Source organism: Rousettus aegyptiacus, unplaced genomic scaffold, assembly GCF_014176215.1.
Source record: "Rousettus aegyptiacus isolate mRouAeg1 unplaced genomic scaffold, mRouAeg1.p scaffold_m13_p_5, whole genome shotgun sequence".
Lineage (NCBI taxonomy): Eukaryota > Metazoa > Chordata > Mammalia > Chiroptera > Pteropodidae > Rousettus > Rousettus aegyptiacus.
In genome coordinates, this window is record NW_023416308.1 from 116,435,350 (window position 1) to 116,457,179 (window position 21,830).

A 21,830-nucleotide genomic window follows, 5' to 3' on the forward strand; every position below is an offset into this window, starting at 1 on the left:
GCGCGGGCAGGGCGCGTGCGCGGCAGCCCCGGCTCCGATTGGCTCCCGCGGTCAAGGGAGGCGGGGCTGTGGGCGCCGCGCTTCCTCCGCCCCGGCTTCCGCGTCGCAGCCCCGGGAGCGGGACCGCGAGCGGGAGCCCGAGTCCCCGCTAGCTGCAGACCCCGAGCCGCAGCTGCGGGTCGGAGTCATAGCGGCAGCCTGGGCTGAGGCGGTGGGCGCTGCGTCTTTGCGAGGTGAGAGCTCGGCGACACCGTGCGCGGGCCCCGCCCAGACGGGTTTGCGCGGTGCCCTGCCTGGGCGTCCCCGCGAGCCGAGCTTCGTACTAGCTCCCGACCCCTCCCACCAGCCCTGACCTCCAGTGCGCTAAGGACCCCCACCCCCACCCCGCTAGTGTGAACACCAGTGCCCCCATCCGCTGGTGTTCACTTTCGAAGATCAGCCCGGCCCCTCCCCAACTCCCCATCTCCAGACTCTAGTATCTGCTCTTTCTCTTTCCCTCTGCAGATGGACGGGACAGAAAGCAGTGCCGCGCAGCCCGGCCCCTCTGAGCGGTCCCATCGAAGCAGCGTGTCCTCCATGGGAGCCCGAGGTGGGTCCCTGCCCTCATCTCCTCCACCCCCCCACATCCTCCTGGGGCCCCAGCCCTGGGCAAGTGGTCCTGGTTTGTCATCTCTTCCATTAAAGAGAATCTTGTGTGTTAATTAACAAATAAGGTATGTTGAGGTATGGAAAAGTGACAAAGTCAATAAGAGGACCTGGGCTTTGTCACTAGGGTACTGGCCCTGGCACTCCTTGAATCTCTCTTTCCTCATTTGTAAAATGAGCATGTGGAACAGAGCTGTGAAATTCAAAAGAAATCTTATGAATGAAAAGCGACACATTCACTTTCTTTGTTGGATTTCTTTCTCACAAACAGCTTTTTGAAAGCAGAGGTCGTTATCTTAGTTAACGAAGGAAATTGAGTCCTGGAGAGGTAAAGTCACGGGATACTGGAGCCTTCAGTGCCTCGGGTTTTCCTGCCTGAAAAATGGGTCTGAGTCACAGCCTCCTGGAGGTTATTTTATGATCCCTCAAGAGAGTAGCTTTTGGGGAACAGACTAGGGATCCAAAAAGCACCTTTACTTGAATTACTGGTAAATTCTGCCCTTGCCTTTCACAGGCTTCACCTCATTTGCCTCACAGCCACTCTTTGAGGGAGGGTAACAACCCTGCTTTGTAGGCGAGGCAGGTGACATGTGGACTTGCTAAAATCAGCCAGCCAGCGGGGGGCCAGGCAAGGATTGGAACCCGGGTACTTTGGCCTCCAAGCTTAGTGCGCCTTCACAGGACCTGCAGTTCCAGGAATGGACATTTGAATGTGGCAGCTTTCCCCAAGGGTCTCCTTGGGCTCTAAATAGGAATCCCAGAGGCTATCCTAAGGGAACACTCAACTCGTACTTCCCTTGGCCTGTTTAAGCCCGTTTTGAAGGCCATGGGATTGAGTCTTGAGGCTTCAAGAGTTCTAAGGAAGCAGAAGGGAGACGAGCCAGAGCACGAAGGCATCCCGGGATGTGCTTTACCCTAGGGGTGGCCTTGACTCCTTAGTTCCCATCTTAGCCTGGGCCAGAGAGAGACAGCAGTTTACATGAAGATAACAGTGGGTCCTAGCACTGCCTCCTCCCAGCCCGATTTTCTAAGTGTTGTAATCTCACGGTGGGTTCCACCTATGCCTCAGTCCCCAACTATGGAATGTTCTCCAGGGAAGAAGCACAGCGGTGTCCTTGGGGCTGCCAGGGGAATGTGTGAGGGGACATGTCCAGCCCCGATTTGAACTTTTGGGGGTTAGGGTGGGGCTAGGCTGGTCCCAGGGCTGGAATTGCTGGGTTTCTGGGTGGTTTGAGGGTCTCAAGTTTTAACAGACAGCATTCTTCACAGGGTCCTTCAAGGTTCTGCCTCTGGAATGTAGCGTTGGTCACCCCAAGGGGTGTAGGGTGGGGGTTCTAGCCTCAGTAGGCGTGGAGGGTACCTGGTGGGCCTGCCTGTGCCCCAGCTGACCCTGCCTGGCCTTTATTGCAGCAGCCGATGTGCTGGTGTATCTCGCGGATGACTCGGTGGTGCCCCTGGCTGTGGAGAACCTACCGTCCCTCAGCGCCCACGAGCTGCACCGTGCCATCCGTGAGGTCCTGCAGCTGCCGGACATCACCCTGGATGCCTTCGCGCTCTGGCTCGTCTCCCCTCTGCTGGGTAAGGCTTGGCAGTGAGGAGTCAGGGTGGGAGGGTCAGGAGAGTGCTGACTAGTTTTGGGGGGCAGCTTCCAGAACCTGTGGCATTGTACATCAGGGGAAGGTGGGACTTGTGTGTGGCCTGGAGCCGTCCACCCTTTTGAGGACTCCTGGCTTCTCTGCCCATACCTCTCTTTCACCTTGTGGCAGAGGAGGGGCCGATACTGCCCATAGTTTCAGCAGTACAGAGCCTGAGGCATCAGGAGAAATAGGATGGGGAGCGGGGGCAGGGGGAGCAGGCAGGGACAGAGGGATCTGTCCCCCCAGAGGGGTCTGTGCCACAGCCTGAGCCAGTGTTTCGTGAGCAGGATTTTGCCTTTTCCTCATGGCCCAGCCCTGTCTCACAGATAAGGAGGTGAAGGTTTGGAGGGGCAGGGCCAGTGCGCGGTAGGATCAAGACCAGAACCAGAAGCCCGGGCAGCCCCCAGCTGGCCTCTCAGAACTGCGTTCTGCTCCTTGAGGGCAGGGAGGAAGGTGGGACCTGGGCCAGAAAACAGCCACCCTGGAAGATGAGGCTTTTCCTGAGGGTGGGGAGGGCAGGCAGGACGGGCGTGAACCACCTTCTCTACAAGGAGCCCTCCAGCCCGCCTGGTTTCTGGCCCGTGACTGTCTGTGTTCTGCCCGTGATTGCCTATGTCCCGAAGGACCCTGTGAAGAATGCTGTCTGTTCAGGCTGAGATTCCCAAGGCAGGGACAGAGCAAGAGTGGGGCCTGGGCCTCTGAGTGCGGCCTCCAGCCTGCTGGTTTGGACAGGAAGGGAGTTGGGAGAGGATGCCCCAGCTGGTGCCAGGGCAGGGCATGTTTTCTGAGCTTAAAACGTTCTCCTTCCTTGTAAGAGGGGCAGGGGCAAGAAGAAAGTGACTGGTCCCCTGGACCTCTGGTGGTTGGGGTCCCTGGTGCGTTCACCCTGGAGGGAGCCTATCAGCTGGCTTGGCAAGAGAGGGAGTGCCCGTCCCCCAACCCCCCGCCCACTAGTTGGGAGCTTCCTGCCCAGCTGCTGCTCTCGCCCACCCTCGTCCTGCTGACCTGTCTCTCGCAGCCGCTCCCAACCCAGCTCGGCTGCCCCTCCTTCACTCTCCAGGCTGTCCGTCAGGACTGTGGGCCCCTTGCCTTGTGTCTTTGAAAAGTCGGGGGTGGCAGTTCCATGTGGCCGGCCGGCCCCTGCCAGGCTCCCCGTCCCTTCAGCCGGACAGCTTGTTTCCTGCGCCCCCCCCCCCATCACATTCCTGAACCCCTCTCACCGTGAATGGACCGCCTGTGTGGCCCCGCCCTCTGTCCTAGTCACCCTGGGCCACTGCCCTGTTCGGGGGAGGGCGGCTGGAGGCCCCAGCACGAAGTCAGTGCCACGTTGTTCCCAGGCTGAGTTCAAGAAGGCCGGAAGGCCACTTTCGCTTCGACTTGGGCCCCTCAGAACCTTTGGCTCCCCCCACCACCCCCAGAGTGCGAGAAGCACTGACGGACGCCCCAGGGCCGTGGGGCACGGAGGGCGTGCCATCTGCTGGTTCAGCCCTTGACTGGGATGTTCCTTCTCAATGCCATCGTCACTCTGCGTGGAACAGGGTTCCAGGGACCTTCAGTGCCGTTTGGGTGACAGCCTCCAGGCAGGAGGGCCACATCTGGAAGTGTGTGGGACCATGGGGTCAGCATAGTCCCATTCTGTTAGTGGGAGCCCTGAACCTCTGAGACACGGGGCTTAGGGCTGAGCAGAAGGAGGGCAGCCTTGCCCCGGGTCCACCCTCCCCCAGCGTGTCCAGGGGTCCCAGCTAGTCAGTTTCCTCATTCATCTCATAAGTATGTGCGGAGCCCCCCACCTCGTGCTGGGCAATTATCTAGATGCTAGGGATACAGTGGGGGGCTGGGTCGCAGGTGTCTCTGCCCTTACGGAACTCGTGGTCTCAAGTGTGGCAGGAGAGCTCTGTTCTACTCCGTCCCTGGCACCTCCCATCTGCCGCTAACTCCGGTGGCCTCAGGCAGTCACTGTCCCTCTTTGGGCTTCAGTGAATGTCCAGATCGAGAGCGTGTGTGGAGGACCCTGTTAAGCCACCAAGGGCGGGGTGGGCTTGCTGAGGGGGCCCTTCCCGAAGAGGGAGGAAGCTCATGGCACTTTCCCCTGCTGGGGAGTTGTGGGGCGGGGGTCCTTACAGATGGCTGTGGCCAAGGATCTAGGTGGAAAATGAGCCACCAGGGAATCTGGATCAGAGACGTGATGGGAGAAGCAAGGCGTGTGAAGAATCTGGATGAGGGGGTTGGGGGAGGAGGCTGTAGGCAGAGAGGGAGGCCAATGTGGAGGCTGTGGCCCCTGTTTTGGGCTAAGATCAGGGTCCACATGGAAGCCCAAAGAACAGATGAGGACCGTCAGCGTCAGCCTGGCAGGACAGGGCACCCGGCCCTCTGGTGGGAGGGGCGAAGCGGGGAGATGAGGGTCCGAAGGGGGTTTGGAAGGCAGGGGCCGCTGGCGGATGGCGTGGATGTTGCCCTTCCTGCACCCCGGCAGCCATCCTTGTCCATCTCCACATGGCCTTGGAAAGGGCTTCAGCCTTTCCAGAGGCTGTGGACTCTGGTGCACGAGACTCTTGGCCCAGGACATCGTGTCTTGGTGCCAGCTGACAGTCCGGAGTCAGGAGGCTGATCCACAGTGAGGGCCCACGGCGGCCAGGGGAACAGCAGGGACCAGACGGGTGCTCCCGCCCACGTGGCACTCCCGGCTAGTGGGGGCACAGACAGTGACGCGATGTCCGAGGGCGGAAACCGCTGTGAGGCAGCCAGACGGGTCCGAAGGCGTGGTAGGTGAGGGAGCAGCTGCCTGAGTTAGAGTCCAGTATGGCGACACTCGAACTGAGACCCGAACCGGCCAGCCATGTGGGGATCTGGGCGAAGGGTGTCTGAGGCAGGAGGAGCTGCAAGTGCAAAGGCCCCAAGGCACAAACGCGCCAGCAACGGTCGAACAGCGGAGGACGGCCCGAGTGGCAGGGGCAGAGAGGGAGCGAGGGGAAACGCGGCGGGCGAGCTGGAGGGCATGGCGCCTGTGGGCCACGGAGGCCAGCTGGGGCTTGCCGGGGAGACGGTGCCGTGGGGGCCGGGCAGGCAGAAGCCCGTGCTCCGCCAGGGGCAGGGGCACGCGGCCCCTCGGGTCTCCATTACCAGCTTCGGGCTCTGCTTCCGGATGGCAGTGCCGGGCCCATCTGTACCGCCGTCCCCGGCACCTCGCATCTGCCACGGCCTCTCAGCTGCGGCCCGCCCCGGGCACTGTAGGGATCAGTCAGAGGCCGGCTCTGTCTGAGCCTGACTTCCTCTCAACTTGCTTTGTGACTTTAGACAAACAACCGCTCTGAGATTCGTGTTCTCTGTGGGCGAAGTGAGGACGGGGTGTTGCAGAGCATATGCTTGTAAACCACTTAAAGTGGCCCCGGACACTCCGTGCCTGCTCCGTGGGCGTTGGCCGTGGCTGCCGTCACGTGGCTCTCGGTGGCGGATGGCAGTCGCACTGGTGGGGGCTGCATGGCCGCTTCACTTCCTGTCCCGCAGAGGTGCAGCTGAAGCCCAAGCACCAGCCTTACAAGCTGGGCCGCCAGTGGCCGGAGCTGCTGCTGCGCTTCACCGACGCCCCGGACGACGACGTGGCCACAGGTCAGTGCGCTACCCGTGCGTCTCCCCTCAGGCTCCGAGGTCTGCAGCACTGACTCGCAGCCCAGCCGGGCCTCTGATGGCACGGGGAGCTGCCCTGGCTGGGGGGACCAGCATCCCCCCAGGCTCCATCAGCCACTCATGGCAGAGGAGGTCGGGGGGCCCTGTGGGGAGCCCAGGAGAGGGTGTGCTGGGGGACAGCGAGCACGTCCAGATAAGCCACACACATGCTCTCTGAACAGCCCTCGGGTTTTCTCAGTCATGGCGGGCGAGACTGGGAACTGGGCCATTCGGGAGAGCGCTGGGCGGGCTGGGCAGCGTGGCCAGGCAGTGACTGCAGCCTCTACCCCTCAGATGAGCCCTCCCTGCAGTTCCGAAGGAACGTGTTTTTCCCAAAGCGGCGGGAGCTCCAGGTGAGGCAGCGAGCCCCAGGCAGTGTCACCCAGGTCTGGTGCCCTGTGTCCCTAGACCCCTGGACACTGGTGCCCTGACCCCTCCCTGCCATGCAGATCCGTGATGAGGAGGTCCTGCGGCTGCTCTACGAGGAGGCCAAGGGCAATGTGCTGGCCGCACGGTACCCATGTGACGTGGAGGACTGCGAGGCCCTGGGCGCCCTGGTGTGCCGTGTGCAGCTCGGGCCCTACCGGCCTGGCCAGGCCACTGCCTGCACCCTGAGGTAACGGCCAGCGCGACCTGCGGCAGGGGCTCAGCCTGGGGAGGGTTGCCCAGAATTTTCCTTACAAGTGGTCCTAGGTCTTCCAAGGTCCTGGAGTCAGGAGGCCTCAGCCCCAGGGCTGGCCCTGACACCGTGACCTTGGGTCAGTCACTCCACCTCTCTGAGCCTCCTTCGCCTCATCTGCCCTGGGAAGTGGGAGACTTGGGTGACGTGACATCTGTGAGTGGAGCCCCCAGCCCGAGGACCCCCACACGTGCATCAGCCTCCACCTGAGTTCAGGAGGAAGCTGGGTCTTTTTTTGCAGTTGTAGTCAGGAACTCTGTGGGGGACAAATGATGAACATGCCTGTGGCGACCCTGAGGGGGTGGGCAGCCCCCTGGAGGCCCCTCCTCATGCTGCCCTGTGGCTGGGCCTCTCCGGGCCAGCACCAGTTCCTTCCTCGCCTCCACCCCCCTGCTGCCCTTCCCCATGGCCTGGGCGTTTGGTCCTCCAGAAGCCCCAGCAGGGACCCTTCCCTCTTCAGAAATTACAACTAGGGTAACATTTGTCCGGCATCAGTTACATGCTGAGCACATGTGAGCGCCGTTCCGTGCCAGTGGGCATCAGTGTCCTTATACATACATGGGGAAACTGAGGCTTGGCGAGGGCACGCAGCACTCACAGACCGAGGCTCCAGCTGCGGCCCATCTGGAACGGCCAGTGAGCCGCCCACGAAATGGGCCGCCCCGGTGGGAGGACAGCGCAGTCACACCCGGCTCCTCCCCTGCTGTGTGTGGTGGAAATGCCCTTTCTCTCCTGAGCCTGTTCCGATGGATTGTGGCTTGGTAGTTTTTACATCGCTCTGGGTCACTGGTACCACGCTTTGGTTATAAAAGACCCACTAGTGCAGAAGTCCAAACCTTGCTTACTCTGCAGCACAGACCTTGCTCTAAAGCCCTGCAGCCTCTCCGGCTCGGGGACAGGCCTGGTTTGGGCTCTTTCTTCCTCCTCCCTCTTTTCCTCAGGCTTCTCACCGCCTGGGCCGGCTGCTGGGATGGCAGCGGTGGGATCTCTGGCCGTCTGTGTCCAGGGCCCCCCACGAGCATGCCCACACCCCGAGGACCTCGTCGCCTCTGGCCAGCCCCGGCCTGGGAGCTCCGCGTGCCGAGCGTTTGTTTTCCCTCCTCCATAGGGAGAAGCTGGGCTCCTTCCTCCCCGCCCACCTGTGTAAGCGGGGCCACGGGCTCTTCGCTGCCCTCCGGGGCCGGGGGGCCAATGCCGGGACGGGCGAGCAGGGCCTGCTCGACGCCTACCGCAAAGTGAAGGAAGTGGTCGGCAGCGACAGCGAGCGCGAGGCCCCTCTGGGGACCCACTACCACGCCTACCTCCTCAAGTGCCACGAGCTGCCCTTCTACGGGTGAGCAGTTCCCTGGCTGCCATGCTGGGCAGCCACAGCCCTGGGGTCTCCTCTGTCTCCTTCTCAGACAGCTCAGCTGTCTGTCTTGGCCTTCGCTAGGGCATCCTGCCAGTGAGCCCATCTCTGCTGAGCTCCGTGCTCACATGACATATGCCTGATGCTCGCACCTTAGGCCCCACGGGTCCCAAGCTGGACACTTGTCTTTCCCTTCCACCTGTCACAAGCCAGGACACCCCGGACAGGTCCTTTCCTTCCACCTGCCAGTCCGGGGGCTTGCTGACCTTCCCTTCAGCCAGGGCCCTCGTTCACGCAGTCCCCATCTAGCCGATAGCTTGTGTACCTGCCGTGTGCCAGCACTCTAGACGCTGGCGACACCTCATTGAGCAAAAGGACCGTGATCCCTCCCTGGTGGAGCTGCCATTCTAGTGTAGAGGGACAGGGAGCAGTGGAAGTACAGCAGAGACTACAGGTGGGCAGGAGGCGCAGCCAGGCGACCGGCGAAGACCGTGACAGTGCTCGGGAGGGGTGACTTGGGCCAGTTGGCAGTAACGCAGGTGGGACGTGGTCTGAGTCCAGAGATGTTTGAGGGCGGAGCCAACAGATTTTGCTGGGCAGACGCGCAGTGGAAGAGGTGAAGGAAAGGAAAGCGAGAGGATTCCAGGTTTCTGGCCCAAGCAACTGGAAGGCAGCTTGTCTTCACCTGAGACGGGACCCTGCGGTGGAGCGGGTCAGGGAGATTGGGAGCTCGGCTTTGGATGTGTTGATTTTGGGATGCTCTGTAGATACACAGGTGGCAGTTCCAAGTGAGCTTTTGGGTTTCCGGGTCTAGAGTCAGGTAGTAACTGGTGAGTTATCAGCATGTGGGTGGTGTTTGAAATCGCAGACCCCAAAGGACAGCCAGGGAGGTGAGTGTGGACTAGGCAGGAGGAGGACCACAGCCAGCAAGGCGGGAGAGCTGGACAAGCCACACGAAGGGAGGTGTCAGGGAGTGACCAGGCATCCCATGCTGCTTCGAGGTCAAGTTCACCATGCCTGTGTGGCTGGTGGTTGACCTTGGCCCCACCACCGTGGAAGAGGCAGTAAATGGAGGAGAGTGAAGAAAGGTCAGAGACAGTGAGAGTAGCCAACTCTTTGCAGGCACTGTGCTGTGGAACGGAGTCACGAGCTGGAGCAGCAGTCGGGGGTGCATTGGGGACAGAAAGCTTTTACTTTTGATGACAGGCGAAATGTGTCTGCTGGTAAAGATGGACCATAGAGTGAGAACTTGAGGTCAAAGTGGGCAAGTGGCTCCTCTTCTGGTTACTTTAGTTTCCTCAGTAAAGTTGGAGTCTCAGCCATCAACCGAGCCTATAGACGTCTTCCAGGAGTGGGGACAGACGGGGACAGGCGTGGGACTGCGGGGCATCGGTTGGGGCTGCTCGCAGGAATGTCAGTCCCCAGTCCCCTCCCACTGCTCCAGTGCAGGCAGTCAGAAAAGAGGGTGCACTGGGGCTCCGGCTTAGCCAAGGGCAAGGGGTCAAGGGTCCGGGACAGCCATAAGCGAAGGAGAGGACACAGCCAGGCAGGAGGGACACGGTGGCCGCCCAGTGGGTTTGTGTCCCAAGGCCACCGCACCCATCCTCAGAAATCAGTGTCAAGCCCTGGAATTCCCCCGGGGCAATCCTGCCCCTCGTGGGCCCCACACAGGTGCAGCCTTGACCCCCCCACACTGCTGCTGACGGATCTTGGCCCAGCAGACAGTAGACAGTGGGACTGTCCCAGCCCCGCTGTGGCTTGACCACCTCCAGCAGCCTCAGCCCCTTAGTCCTCAGGTGTCTGGCAGTCCCCTGAGCAGCCATTGCTCTGTCCACACCTGGCTTCACGCTCTTCCCTCTGCCTGTGGCGCCCTCTTCCCTGTGCCACCGAGTTCCCCCAGTCTGCTCAGACCTTCCTGTCCTGCATGACCAGCTCCGATGCCATTAGTTCCAAGAAGCCTCCCTCTCACCCGCTTCGGTTCCTCCCTTCCCCTGGGCGAGTTTCCCTTTAACCTTCAGTCACCCAAACCCCTAAGCTCCTCAGGAACCTGGACAGGGCCTGGCCCGAGCATTTGCTGGTGGGCGAACTGAGACCCTGGCCATCCTGTTCTTGGTGCTGGAAGGGACGGGCTGACACCAGCTTCCCTCCCCAGGAGTGCCTTCTTCCATGGCGAGGTCGACAAGCCGTCCCAGGGCTTTTTGCCCCGGGGTGGACGAAAGCCAGTGACTGTGGCCATCAGCCTGGAGGGCGTGCATGTCATCGACAGCAGGGAGAAGGTACCTCCAGCTCCCCCAAGGTGGGACCTGAGGGAGGTCTCAGAGAGGAAGGGAGCAGGGCCCTTACTCAGGCTTTCCTGGTTTCCTGGGGTCTGTCGTTGGCTTGGGGCAGGGTGGATGGCCTGTCGGGAGGGCCCCTGTCTCCCTCGGATGTCCGTGGGGCTTTCACTGGCATCCTGGGGGCTTTTCTGGGTTTGCTCTGGGTCTGCTTTTCCGCCCAGTGGCCACTGCAGGGGGTCTGCAGCTGGGAGTGACACTAACCGGAGGGACTCTGCAGGGCCTGGCTCTTCCACCCGACCAACGGCTGGAGCCCAGCTGCTGGTTTTCCTGAAAAGCCCCTGAGCAGGAGCCCTCCTGGGCTGTCTGAGTCCCGCCTCTCCCCTGGCCGACTCCTGGATGCCTGCATTGAGGTGGTGGCAGCAGCCACCCTGTGTGGCAGCTTCTCTGCACCTGCGCAGGGGTCCCTCCTAAGCCAGCAGCACGCTTTTGGGTGATTTCTTGTCCCTAGAGAGGGACCCCAGCATATCCGAGCCCAGCTGGGCCTCCTGGGAAAGGTCTTCCCTTGCAGCCCGCCTCTTCCCCCATGTGACTGCCCGGGTGTCAGGGCCTTGACCCTCCGCTGTGAAGTGCCGTGGGCTAGGGCTGCTCAACCTCCCTGGTCCCCAGCCCCTTTGGGTCTGATGACAGCAGGGACTCCCCTCCTTAGAGAAATTCACACGAATTTACACTCAGCCTTGGAGGTGAACAGGAGTCCCCTCCTGGTGGTACCTGGCAGGGTGAGGTGGAGGAGCAGACCTCTGCCCAGGGGAGTCCTAGCTCTGTGTCCCCCGCTGGCCAGCATGTCCTGCTGGGCCTGCGCTTCCAGGAGCTGTCGTGGGACCACACGTCCTCTGAGGAAGAGGAGTCTGTCCTGTGGCTGGAGTTCGATGGGAACAATGAGGGCACACCGGTCAACAAGCTCCTCAAGATCTACTCCAAGCAGGTAGTGGGAGGTCTCCCGCAGCCTCATGGGGGAGGCGGGGGAGGCTGTTTCAGCGGGTCCCAGCCTGTCGGAGGCTCCAGGCTGGTGGGCAAGGAGGTGAGAGGGCCCTGAGAGCCTGGGGACCCAGGGCGCTGACTCTGACCTGGGGCCACCCTGGTGGGTTCACTGGGCCTGGTCTGGAGGGTCCACAGCAGGCAGTGGCAGTGGCCGCAGTGGGGGCAGCTGTTCGCTGAGGGCCTCCCAGTGTTGCGTGCCCAGCCTGCGCCGGCTGCTCTGCCCTCGAGTCGGCTGCTCTCAGAGGAGGAGCAGCGTGGAAAGGTGCCGGCCGCTCGGCGCCTCTGCAGCCTTTGTGTTCCTCCCTGGTGGCTTCGTTCAGCGCACATCCTGTGTCCCCTCTGCCACCACAGGGGTCTCCAAAGTAAATGTTTCATTGAACTACATGTAACAGAAAAACGCCCAGATCCTAAGTGTATAGTTTAACAAGTTTTCCCAAAAGAAACCCAAGTGTCACCTTTCAAATATAAGAACTAGAACCAGGACCCCTAGAGACCCCTAAAGCCCCCTTCCAGCCTTGCCCCCCAGCAAGAGACCCCCGCGTCCTGACTTGTATCTCCCCAGAGTTGTCTTCTGTTTTCGAACTTTCTAGCAATGGGGCCCACAGCGTGACCTCCGTGTGTGTCTAACGCTCAGCGTTGCTCAGCGTTGCGGCCGCGAGCGCCGTCCGTCCGTGCGCACGGAGCGTGGTCCGACCCGCGCGATTCCTCGATCACCAGCGTCCGGATCCGCTGGTCTTGGCTCTTCCATTATGCGGCCGAGGGGCGCTCGGGTTTCTGGTTTGAAACTGTCGCAGACCGTGCTGCTGCAGTCACTGTCGCGCGTGGCCTTTGTGTGAATGTCTGGTTTACACCCAGGAGCGCCCCTGCCGGGTCACAGGCGGGCGCGGGCTCAGCGCGAGCGGACACCGCGCGGTCCCCGGAGCGGTTGCGCGCTGAGCGCGCCGCGGTGACGAGCAACGGCCCACTGCTCGCCGCCCCCACAGCCCAGCGCTGTGGGGCTTCTTCATTTTAGCCGCCCTGCTGTGACAGTGGTGTCTCCTTCCAGTTTTTGACTCTTTACTTTTTAAGTCGACAACATTGAATATAATTTATAATTAAATGCACCTATTTTAAGAGTGAGTTTTGACAAATCTACACACCCTTATAACCACCATCGTCACCACAGTCCAGCGCGGAGCAGCTTCTTTGCTATTTATATATCTTTTTAGAGGCGAAATGTCTGTTCACCTTTTTTTCTTTTTTTCTTTTTTAGCCTGCAGCACCTGGTCTTCCTAGGTGGTCTCCCATCCAAGTATTAACCAGGCCTGACCCTGCTTAGCTTCAAGCGATCACACGAGATCGGGCGTGTTCAGGGTGGCATGGCCATAGTGCTCAGTTTTTATTGGCATTGTTTCCATCACCCCCACGCCTCCTGTGGGTTTCACTCGGCACCCCCAGCCTCCACCCATCTTCGCCAGCTTGTTCTTTAGAGTCGCCTTTCTAAAGTCGTTTTGTACATTCCTCTTCCGATTTCATCTCTTCTCCTGCTAGGTGACATTTCTTCCCCCTTAGCTATCTCAAGGGTTTTGCTTTCTCCGGAATGTCACGTTTACCGTACGACGCTACATGTTTGCCCAAGAGAAACGGAGACCTATACTCAAATGTTCATAACAGCTTCGTTTGTAGTAACCAAAGAAATGGAAACACCACCAATTCTATCAATTGGTGAATTGAATTTAAAAAATTGTGGTACAACCTTATGGCTTATACACTATCTGCAGTCTTCTGAGACTGGCTTCCTTCTCCAAGCTTCATGCTTTTGAGATTCATCCATATTGTGAGCTGTATCTGTTCGTTCCTTTTTACTGTTGAATTAAGTAGCATTGCACGGGTATACTCCAGGTTAGCTCTTCACCTGTCGAAGGGTGTTTGGGTTGTTTCTAGTTTGGGACTTGTGTGAATAAAGCTGCTGTTAACATTTGTGCACAGGCTTTTGTGAGGTCCTATGTCTTCATCTCTCTTGTATAAACACCTAGGACTGTATGATAAACGCGATCGACGTTACCAGATACCATCAGACTGTTTTCCGAAGTGACTGTACTGTTTTGCATTCCCACCGTCAGTGTCTGAGAATTCAGTTGCTCTGCGTCCTTGCCCAGCACTTGGTACTGTCAGTCTTCGTAATAACTGTATAATAGTGCTACGTCATTGTGGTTTTAACTCGTGTTCCCCTAATGACTAATGATGTTGATCATCTTTTTATTTATTTATTTGCTCTTCATTCGTCTCCTTTGATGGAGTGTCTTCAGATAATTTGTTGTTGTTGTTTTTTTTATCTAGTTATTTTCTCATTGAGTTGTGAGAGTTATATATTCTGCATACTAGTCCCTTATCACATGTATTTTGCAAATATATTCTTTCTGTCTGTGACTTCTCATTTTCTTAACAATGTCTTTTGAAGGGATCTTAAGTTGTCCAGTTCATTTATTCGTACATCTCCATTGTTGGCCTTTGATTTTTTCACTACCATTTCATAGTTTTTAGCATACAAATCTTGTCCATATTTTATTAGATTTATCCCTAAGTATGTCTGTCTGTCTCTGTCTTTTGTATTTGTGTGTGTGTTGTCATAGAAGGTATGTTTTTTAACTTCAGTATCCAGTTGTTCCTTGTGGTATATAGAATTATCCACACATCCTTATATCCTGCAACCTTGTTAAACTCACTCACTAATTCTGGGAGCTTTTTTGCAGATTCTTTGGGATTTTCTCTGCCGACAGTTGTGTCGTCTGTGAATAGGGACAGACGTGTCTGACTGTCCAGTCTGCATGCCTCATCTGGCCTGGCAGCGGTCGCTTGGGCCCCAGCACCACGCTGAGTTGGTGTGGGCAGGCGTCCTTGACCTGCTCCCGACTTTATGGGGAAAGCGTTCGGTCTTGCTTTCAATACATGTGATGGTTACTGTGGTTTTTCACAGGCACCCTTCGTGAGGTTGAGGAAGCGCCATTCTATTACCTGTTCGCTGAGTTTTCTCTTGAATGGATATTACATTGTGTTGAATGCGGCTAAGTTTGAATAGCGGCTCCCGGAACCGCAGAAGCATCACGCCGTGTTGGAGGAACGTAGAGGGCGTCCCTGTTTTGCTTGTGGCTGTCCCTGTCTCCACCGGCTGCCCACCTGTTCACCAGCCCACTGCCCACTCTTCCTTGGAGGAGAAAAGGCAGCAGGTGTAGAGAACGGGACTCTGGCTTTTCCTTCTGGGCCCATGTAGGGTTTGGGCCCAGGATAGGTCATGAGGCTTCAGAGAGGCCTCGGGGTACACCGTGGGCAGGAGCCAGGCCACATTTCTGTCACTCTGGGGCCACCCCCTTGGCCTCTGACCCTGCTACCCCAGTGGGTTCTCTTGAAAGCACAAAAGAGGCATTCCGCCCGCCGTGGTCTCTGCTGTGCCCCACGGCGGCACCTGCTGGGCGCCCAGTAAATGCGTGCTGCCTGGCGGGTACCACCTGCCGGCCGCTTTCTGTCTGTGGGTCTGTCAGCCCTCTGGCGTCCCCGTCCTGTGGTGCCCAGACTGTGCCCACTGACATTGGTCACTTCACCTTTTATATCAACATGTGTTATGTTTTAAATTTGTTGAGAAGATGTCACTTTTGAAGAATGTGCTCAGGGAGCCACCCGCCCCACCCTCCCGGCCTCGCCGCGGCCTTCCTCTCCCTGGCCTGCAGGTCCTTCGGTCAGCCGACGCTCATGCAGCTCCCTCAGCCCGGAAAGCCCGCCCGGGCGCCCTTCCCCCTTCCCTCATCCTCTCTAGCAGCCGATGATGCCTTCCCTGGCTGTGCCTTCTAACTAAAACACTCTTTCTTTCCCACCCGCCCTCCCGGGCCTGGGACCCCTACTCATCCACCAGGACCACCCCTAAAGTCACCGCGGATGGTTCGCCACCCTTGCCCCCAGCCCACAGCACGCGAGCCCCCTGCTCGCTTTCCTGTATAGATGGCGTTGGTGTCCTCATCTGCCTCCCCCGCCAGAGAGAAGGCAGGAGGCGCCCGTCTGGTTCTGCCCGCCCTGCGAGGACCTCTGCAGCGGCACGGACAGGGCCTGGGCTGTGGCTCATCCCGCAGGCCTCACGCTGGCCCCTCTCTCCTCCACAGGCTGAACTGATGAGCAGCCTCATCGAGTACTGCATTGAGTTAAACCAGGCCATGGAGCCCGCTGCTCCCCCGGAGAGCGCGTCTGGCCCCCTCTCAGTCCCCGGCTCCCCGCCGCCCCCAACTCAGCGCCCGCAGCTGCGGAGGCAGGGCAGCGTGGTGTGCAGCCGGATCCAGCACCTCTCCACCATCGACTACGTGGAGGAGGGTGAGCGGCCGCTTTGCGGAACACGCACACATAACACATGCCGCGGGGAGCCCCGGGGGGTATGGAGGGCCGAGTTCGCCGCCAGCCGGCAGGACCCGACTGGGTGCGAGTGTCTCGTCTTCTGAGCTCTGTGATCAAGAACTAGAGGCCTCTGGGGCCCTGGTGCTAAGAATCCCGCCCCTTCTCACGGCTGTGTCCGGAGATGCGTTCACGTAGCATTGTCCTCCAAACGTGAAAGACTCGAAACTCCCAGTGTGTGCTAGGACAGGTGTGGGTACAGAAACGAGGGCACCACCCCCCGCGGAGTCAGTGCAGCCCGTGCGAATGCAGTGGTGGCTGGGACCTGGCCTGAAGCAGACAGACAGAAGACATCTGGAGGAACTGGCAAAATCCAGAACTCTGTGGTTGAGTGAATGGTACTGTCCCGATGTCCATTTCTTAGCTTTGACAAATGCAGGACAGCAGCGGGAGATGCTAACGTCAGAAGAAGCCGGAGGAGGGCGTTATTATCTCTGCAGCTTCTCTCTAAATCCGGAGTTAGTCCAAAATAACGAGGTTTTCTTAACGCGTTGACAAAGAGCTACATCAGGTGGCAGGGTTCATGAAATCAGGCGACAGGCTGGCAGCGTGCACGGCCGCGTCCGCGGCGCGAGGCGGGGAGGCCCCATGGCGCCTCCGGTCGCTGAAGCTTTTCCTTCGTGCTTCTTCACAGCATTCACATTTTTTACGTGCGTGTCATTTTTATAATCAGAAAAAGCAAAAGAATGTTTCTGCGGCACAGCTGCCACCGTCGGCAGTCTCGGGCAGCGGGGTCGGCGGGGTCGCCTTCACCCGTCCCGTGCCTCTGGGCAGTACCGTTACCTCCGGTTTTCAGCTGCCGCAGACAACAGACCTGTAGCGAGTCTCCCCTTGATTCTGAACCATCCGCCAGGATGAACTTCTAGAAATGGGGTTGCTGGGTCTAAGGCCATGCCTGCTTACGTCCCTCCCAGAAGAGAGGGGGCCACCTGCCTTCTGCACCCTCAGCCACCAATAGGCATCATTGTCCAGAGAGAGAACTCGTGTGGGTTGGCGTTTGACTGCGAGTGAAATTGGGCCGTTTGTATGTGCTCGATCCTTTATGTGTTCTTCACGAATTGCTAATCGTTTGTGTTGCTTTTTCTTTTTTTGCTCGATTTTTTAACATTAACATCTTAATATAGTAAATACATTTGTTATAATTAATGAACCAATATTGAGGCAGTATTATTAACTAAAGTCCTGAGTTCTAACCTAAATCCTTCAGTTCCAAGATCCCATCCAGCTCATCACACCGCATTTAGTCGTCATGTCCCCTGAGGCTCCTCTTGGCTGCGACAATTTCTCAGACTTTCCTCGTGTTTGATGACCTTGGCAGTTGTGGGGAGTAGTAGTCAGGGCTGTTGTCGGGTGCCCCCTTATCGGAATTTGTCTGACAGTTTCCTTGTAATTAGACAGGGGTAGAGACCCATTTTTATCACATCCTATCAAAGACGCATTATCAACATGACTTACGCCTGTCGACGTTCACCTTGATCTCCTGGCTGGAAATTTTTAATTGAGGTTCATTCGCCTTTGGCCAGGCATGACTGTGGTAGGTGTCACGTTTCTTTGGTCTGTTCTTGGACAGGTTTTAGTCAAAGCTGCTCAGACACCACAGTGAACCCGGATTTGCCTCTGATCTGGGAGGCTGGTGACACGCCCCACCCACCCGTCCTGTCACTGGGGGAAGGGTCGGGGCACTGAGGGCGGAAAGCTGGTGGGCGTGAAGGGGAGAGCTCAGCGGGAGCCCGGGCTTCGGGGGGCTGGGCCCCCCGCCGCAGCCCTCTCCTCAGCGTGCCCCTCCTGTCCCCCAACAGGTGAGCAGATCAGGCGGGTGAAGCCGAAGCGCACCACGTCCTTCTTCAGCCGGCAGCTGTCCATGGGCCAGGGGAGCTATACCGTGGTGTAGCCCGCCGAGGGCCCGGAGCAGAGCTGAGACGGGGAGGGCGTTGGGAGGCCCCGGGCCTGGCCCAGCGCTGTCCTTCCTGAGGGGCACAGCTGGGCTGTCGCCCTTGAGTTGGGAAGGAAGGCCACCTTTGGGCGTGGAGAAGTGACCTGTGCTCCTGGACAGCGCCTGGGCTGTGCTGAGCTGGCCGGCGGCTCCCGCAGCGCCCCTCTTGCAGCCTGCCTGCCCTTGCTCTGGACACTGAGCCCCACTGCCATCTCAGGACCAGCCGATCAGGCCCTGGGCGTGCCCTCGCAAGATGGACCGTGTCCCCTGCTCCGAAGCCCCCAGTGGCAGGTCCAGTGGCAGGAGGCTCAGGAATAGGGCTCGGGACCTGCAGGTCAAGTGTGTGCCTTTGGTCTCTTTCCTGGACCTTGGCGCCCACATCCCCGCATTCCTTCTGCCAGCATTCCGCCACTGCAAGGCTGGGCCGTCACTGTCGGGCAGGAAGGGGGCCTCCCTGGGTTGAACCTCAGGAGGAGCAGAAGGTGAGGCCCCCCCCCCCCCACCGTATCTTCCCTGGCTGGATGGAGTTGGCGGGAGCAGAGCAGGGTCCCGCTCAGGGGCAGGAGACATTGACCAGCAGGAAAGTGCCTTTTCGCTAGCTTTTGGTGATGTCACTGTGCTGGGAGGTAGCCGTCTCGGGGACCAACAAGCCTACCAGACCCACACTCCAGACTCGGAGAAGCTCCCAAACCCCCTTGGGCTCCAGGTTTTAGTTTTGGCCTTTTTCTCTGCTCTGGTTCTGTGAAGCCTGTGAACTCTGGGGCAACTCAGAACCCCACAACCTCAGAGGTGCTGGCTCCCCCTCAGGTGGCCCTGTGTTTTCCATCTGGCCTGGCCCTGGGGGCCAGCACAGCCAGCCTTCCGGAAGTCCCATAACACCATCCTGTCTCGGGTCAGATTACGGAGGGCAGGTGGGCACTGGGCACGGCCCGCCCAGGAGGAAGCGCTTCCCAGCCCTGGCTCCTCTGGCGGGGCTGTGGATCTCAGGGCTTCCTGGGACTTTCCACAGGAAAGAGGCGGGCTCTGCTCAGCACAGGGCTGGCTTTGTCTCCCCTTCCTGGTGTGGACCGGGAGAGGAAATGTGAACCCCTAGTCTCCAGGTGCTAGAGCCCGCTCACCTGTTTGTTCCCTTTGTTGATGTTTGAGCACTCCAGATGTTGTACCTGGGCGTGCCTCTGGCAGCAGAGGCTTTTGTTATCTGTCGTAATAAATGGGTGTCCCCAGCCATTGGAATGTCCCAGCGAGGACATTTTACCTCCCTCCCTGGAGCTGACGTCACCGGCTGCCCAGCCTGTCTGGCTCTCTCATCCCACTCACTGTCGATGCCAGGTGGATTCTTATCTGATGGGCCAATGGGGTTGTGGCGGGTGGGTGTGTGTACACAAATTACTTGTTTTTACTCTTCGGTTTTTCTCCTCTGTTTTCTAAGCATCCATTGTGCCTTAACCTTTTCTGCCTGCCCTTTGGGACAAAGCAGCATTTGACTAAATGTCCTTTGAATATTCTTTCTTTTGTACCATGTGACTGATTAGTAATAAAATCAGTTTCCAGCAGTCTTCAGGGTGGTTTATGACACGAAATAATGAAAATGTTCATTATAGCCTGGCAGTTGATTACCAGCTGCATGTTGCCTTTTTAAATAACTATGCGTTAAGGGATGCAGCCCCCGGGGCTCGAGCCGAATACGGATGGAGAGCTCAGCGTGAAGTTTTCCAGTCTCAGTGGTTGGGGTAAGAAGGTCCAGGAGGGGCTTGGAGGTTCATGGTGGGAACAACCAAGGTAGGAGTTCTGCAGGGAGGCAGGGGAACAAGGTTCAGGCAGCAGGCGAGCTGAGGCCTTTGCCCCTGTCCTGTGATCCTAAGCCACACCACCATGTGCCACCAGGTCCCTGCACGCAACTGGGGGATGAGGCCCAGGGCACTGCCTCAGGGCAGAGACCAGAGAACCCAGGAGGTTTGGACAATTCTCGTGTCCACCTTCAGGGCTGGTTGTGCCCTGGGCCCTGCCAAGTGGCAGCTTGTTCCCCACAGATCCTGTCTGCAGGGAGGGGCAGCACCCGGCCGGCCCTCCAGAGCACTGTGGGCCCCGCAGGAAGCTGTGCAGCAGTGATAACTGCGGGTACTCGGGGTTGGGGGTCACAGTGAACATTGCAGGAGCCGGAAGGAGCAAGCCAAGCCTCCCACAGCAGCCAACGTCCCGGGACTAGGGCCTCTGCCCTCGGGCATCCATGACTGAATGGTGCCTCGTCTTCTGTGGGGTCCCCCACCTGATGCCATGATCATGGGCACTTATACGAGGCACTGACCTTGAGCCTCCACTTCTTGACCTTTAAGATAGGAATAATAATAGTAACCACCTCCTGGGGATGTTGGCTGCTTTAGGGTCCGATGTTGTTTAGGTACTTGACAGGCGTTAGCTATTTTCATCATCTCAAAGTTCTGCGTATAGAAAGCTGGGAGGGAGAACGGGCTCTCCCTGGGAGGCCAGGGCCTGCAATGGCGCAGACATTCCCACTCTGGTGAGTAAGGAAGCATCACCAGCCTGGGGCCTGGCGGGCCTGGAGCCTGGCCTCCACCCAGGCCCCGTCGGCTGTAACAAACCAGCACAACCTCAGAGGCTTAGAACAGCACCATTCAGCACCTCACGGTTCCGGAGGTCAGACATCTGAAATGAGCCTCGCTGGGCCGAGATCCAGGTGTCAGCAGGGCTGCATTCCATGCTCTAGGAGACAATCTGTTGTCTCTCCTTTTCCAGCTTCTGGAGGCCATCTGTGTTCCCCGGCTCGTGGCCCTTCCTCTGTCTTCAAAGCCAGTGAGGGCAAGTGGTGTCCTCATAGCACCCACTCTGACCTGCCCAGCTCACGTCTCTCTCAGACTCTTGTACTGATTACCCGGGTCCGAGGTGGATGATCCCGATCACTTCCCTATGAAGTCAGCTGATGAGCCACTTTCAGTTCCCCTTTGCCACATACCCTGACATTCACAGTGCTCTGGGGCTTAGGGCACAGGCATCTCGGGCGGCTTGTTCTGCCTACCACAACCCCCCTCCCCTGCTTTGTGCTCCAGGCCGGTGACCTTTGCCTCCTCTCTTCCCATCTCCCACTAGGCCTTGCCACACTTGCCGTGCTGGGGGCCAGGTGAGCAAAAAGGGTTGCCTGTTCGAGTGATGGTCAAGCTGCCCTGGGGACCCCTCCCAGCGCCGCGGAGGAGCTTCTGCTCTGGGTGGGCCATTTCTGTGGCTCACTCTGCTTGGGCCTCTTCCTCAGGCCACTGCCCAGTCTCCGCCACTACCCAGTTGTATCATGGGCATGAATTCAAAACGCGTCTCCCAGCCACACACATGTGCACCACTTCGGTCTTCAGTAGGCTCCGCTCCACAGAAGGGCCTTGTGTTCTTCCCAGCACCGCAGGGGGAGGGGAGGACACCGCCCACCCAGGCTATGTCCTCCTCCTCCCTCCCCCGCCTTCCCTTCCTGTTCTGGGCTCAGTTCAGCCTTCACTACGGGGCCTGTGTGCTGGTCGTGGCCATGTGCTCCGGGTGCAGCTGGGGAGAGGAGACAGCTGACGCCTAGAAAAACCTGTGAGGGCTCTCGCAGATGGAGGGGAGACAGGCTGGATGCTGGGGGAGATCTCTCGGTTCCCAGCAGGCCTGGAGCGTGTGACCCCAATTCCAGGCACCTCGAGATGGCCAAAGGGGACAGGGGAGGGTGCCCAAATCCGCATGTCAGATGCTGCTGTGGGGAACCAGACCCCCCTGTGGGGAGCCCAGCTCTACTCAAGGTGCTGCTGAAAGGTCCCCTGGGAGTCGGCTTCCTGGTAGGTGAAGCAGTCTGCCCTGCCCTTCCAGAGTCCTACCTCAGGGCCTTTGCTCTGGACTCTTCAACCGCCCTCCCCACCTTGGCTTCCCAACACACCCCAACCCCCATTACCCCCACCCACCTGTCAGACTGGATAACTTCCCTCTGGGAACACACTACTCTCTTGGGAGAGCTGAGACCCTGGGCCTCGATTTCCTCATCTCTAAAATGGAGATGGTAATAATACCTACTTCAGGTTATTGGGGGAGGACTGGTACCTCTCTAATACTTTCTTCCCACCTCAAGGGCGGGGCTCAGTGTCGTGCGCACATCCATAAATGATGACACCTGTTGGCAGAGGCGGGGCAGTGTCTGCAGGGTCAGGAGACCCTGCCATGGTGG

At 58.7% G+C, this 21,830-nt stretch overlaps 1 protein-coding gene across 2 annotated transcripts; it reads left to right on the plus strand.

The window, feature by feature from the left end:
- Positions 1–78: 78 nt before the first annotated feature.
- Positions 79–19,185, plus strand: FRMD8 (FERM domain containing 8). Of its 2 annotated transcripts, XM_016119334.2 has the most exons (11): positions 79–233; positions 505–589; positions 2,056–2,223; positions 5,787–5,888; positions 6,240–6,298; positions 6,395–6,561; positions 7,733–7,957; positions 10,125–10,248; positions 11,087–11,230; positions 15,417–15,621; positions 17,499–19,185. In XM_016119334.2, exons 2-11 carry the CDS (start codon positions 505–507, stop codon positions 17,588–17,590), a joined length of 1,371 nt encoding a protein of 456 aa, XP_015974820.2. In that variant the 5' UTR covers positions 79–233; the 3' UTR covers positions 17,591–19,185. The 2 variants fall into 2 exon arrangements, with proteins under 2 accessions (XP_015974820.2, XP_036076895.1); XM_036221002.1 differs by lacking the exons at positions 15,417–15,621; positions 17,499–19,185 and adding an exon at positions 14,243–15,129.
- Positions 19,186–21,830: the final 2,645 nt, after the last annotated feature.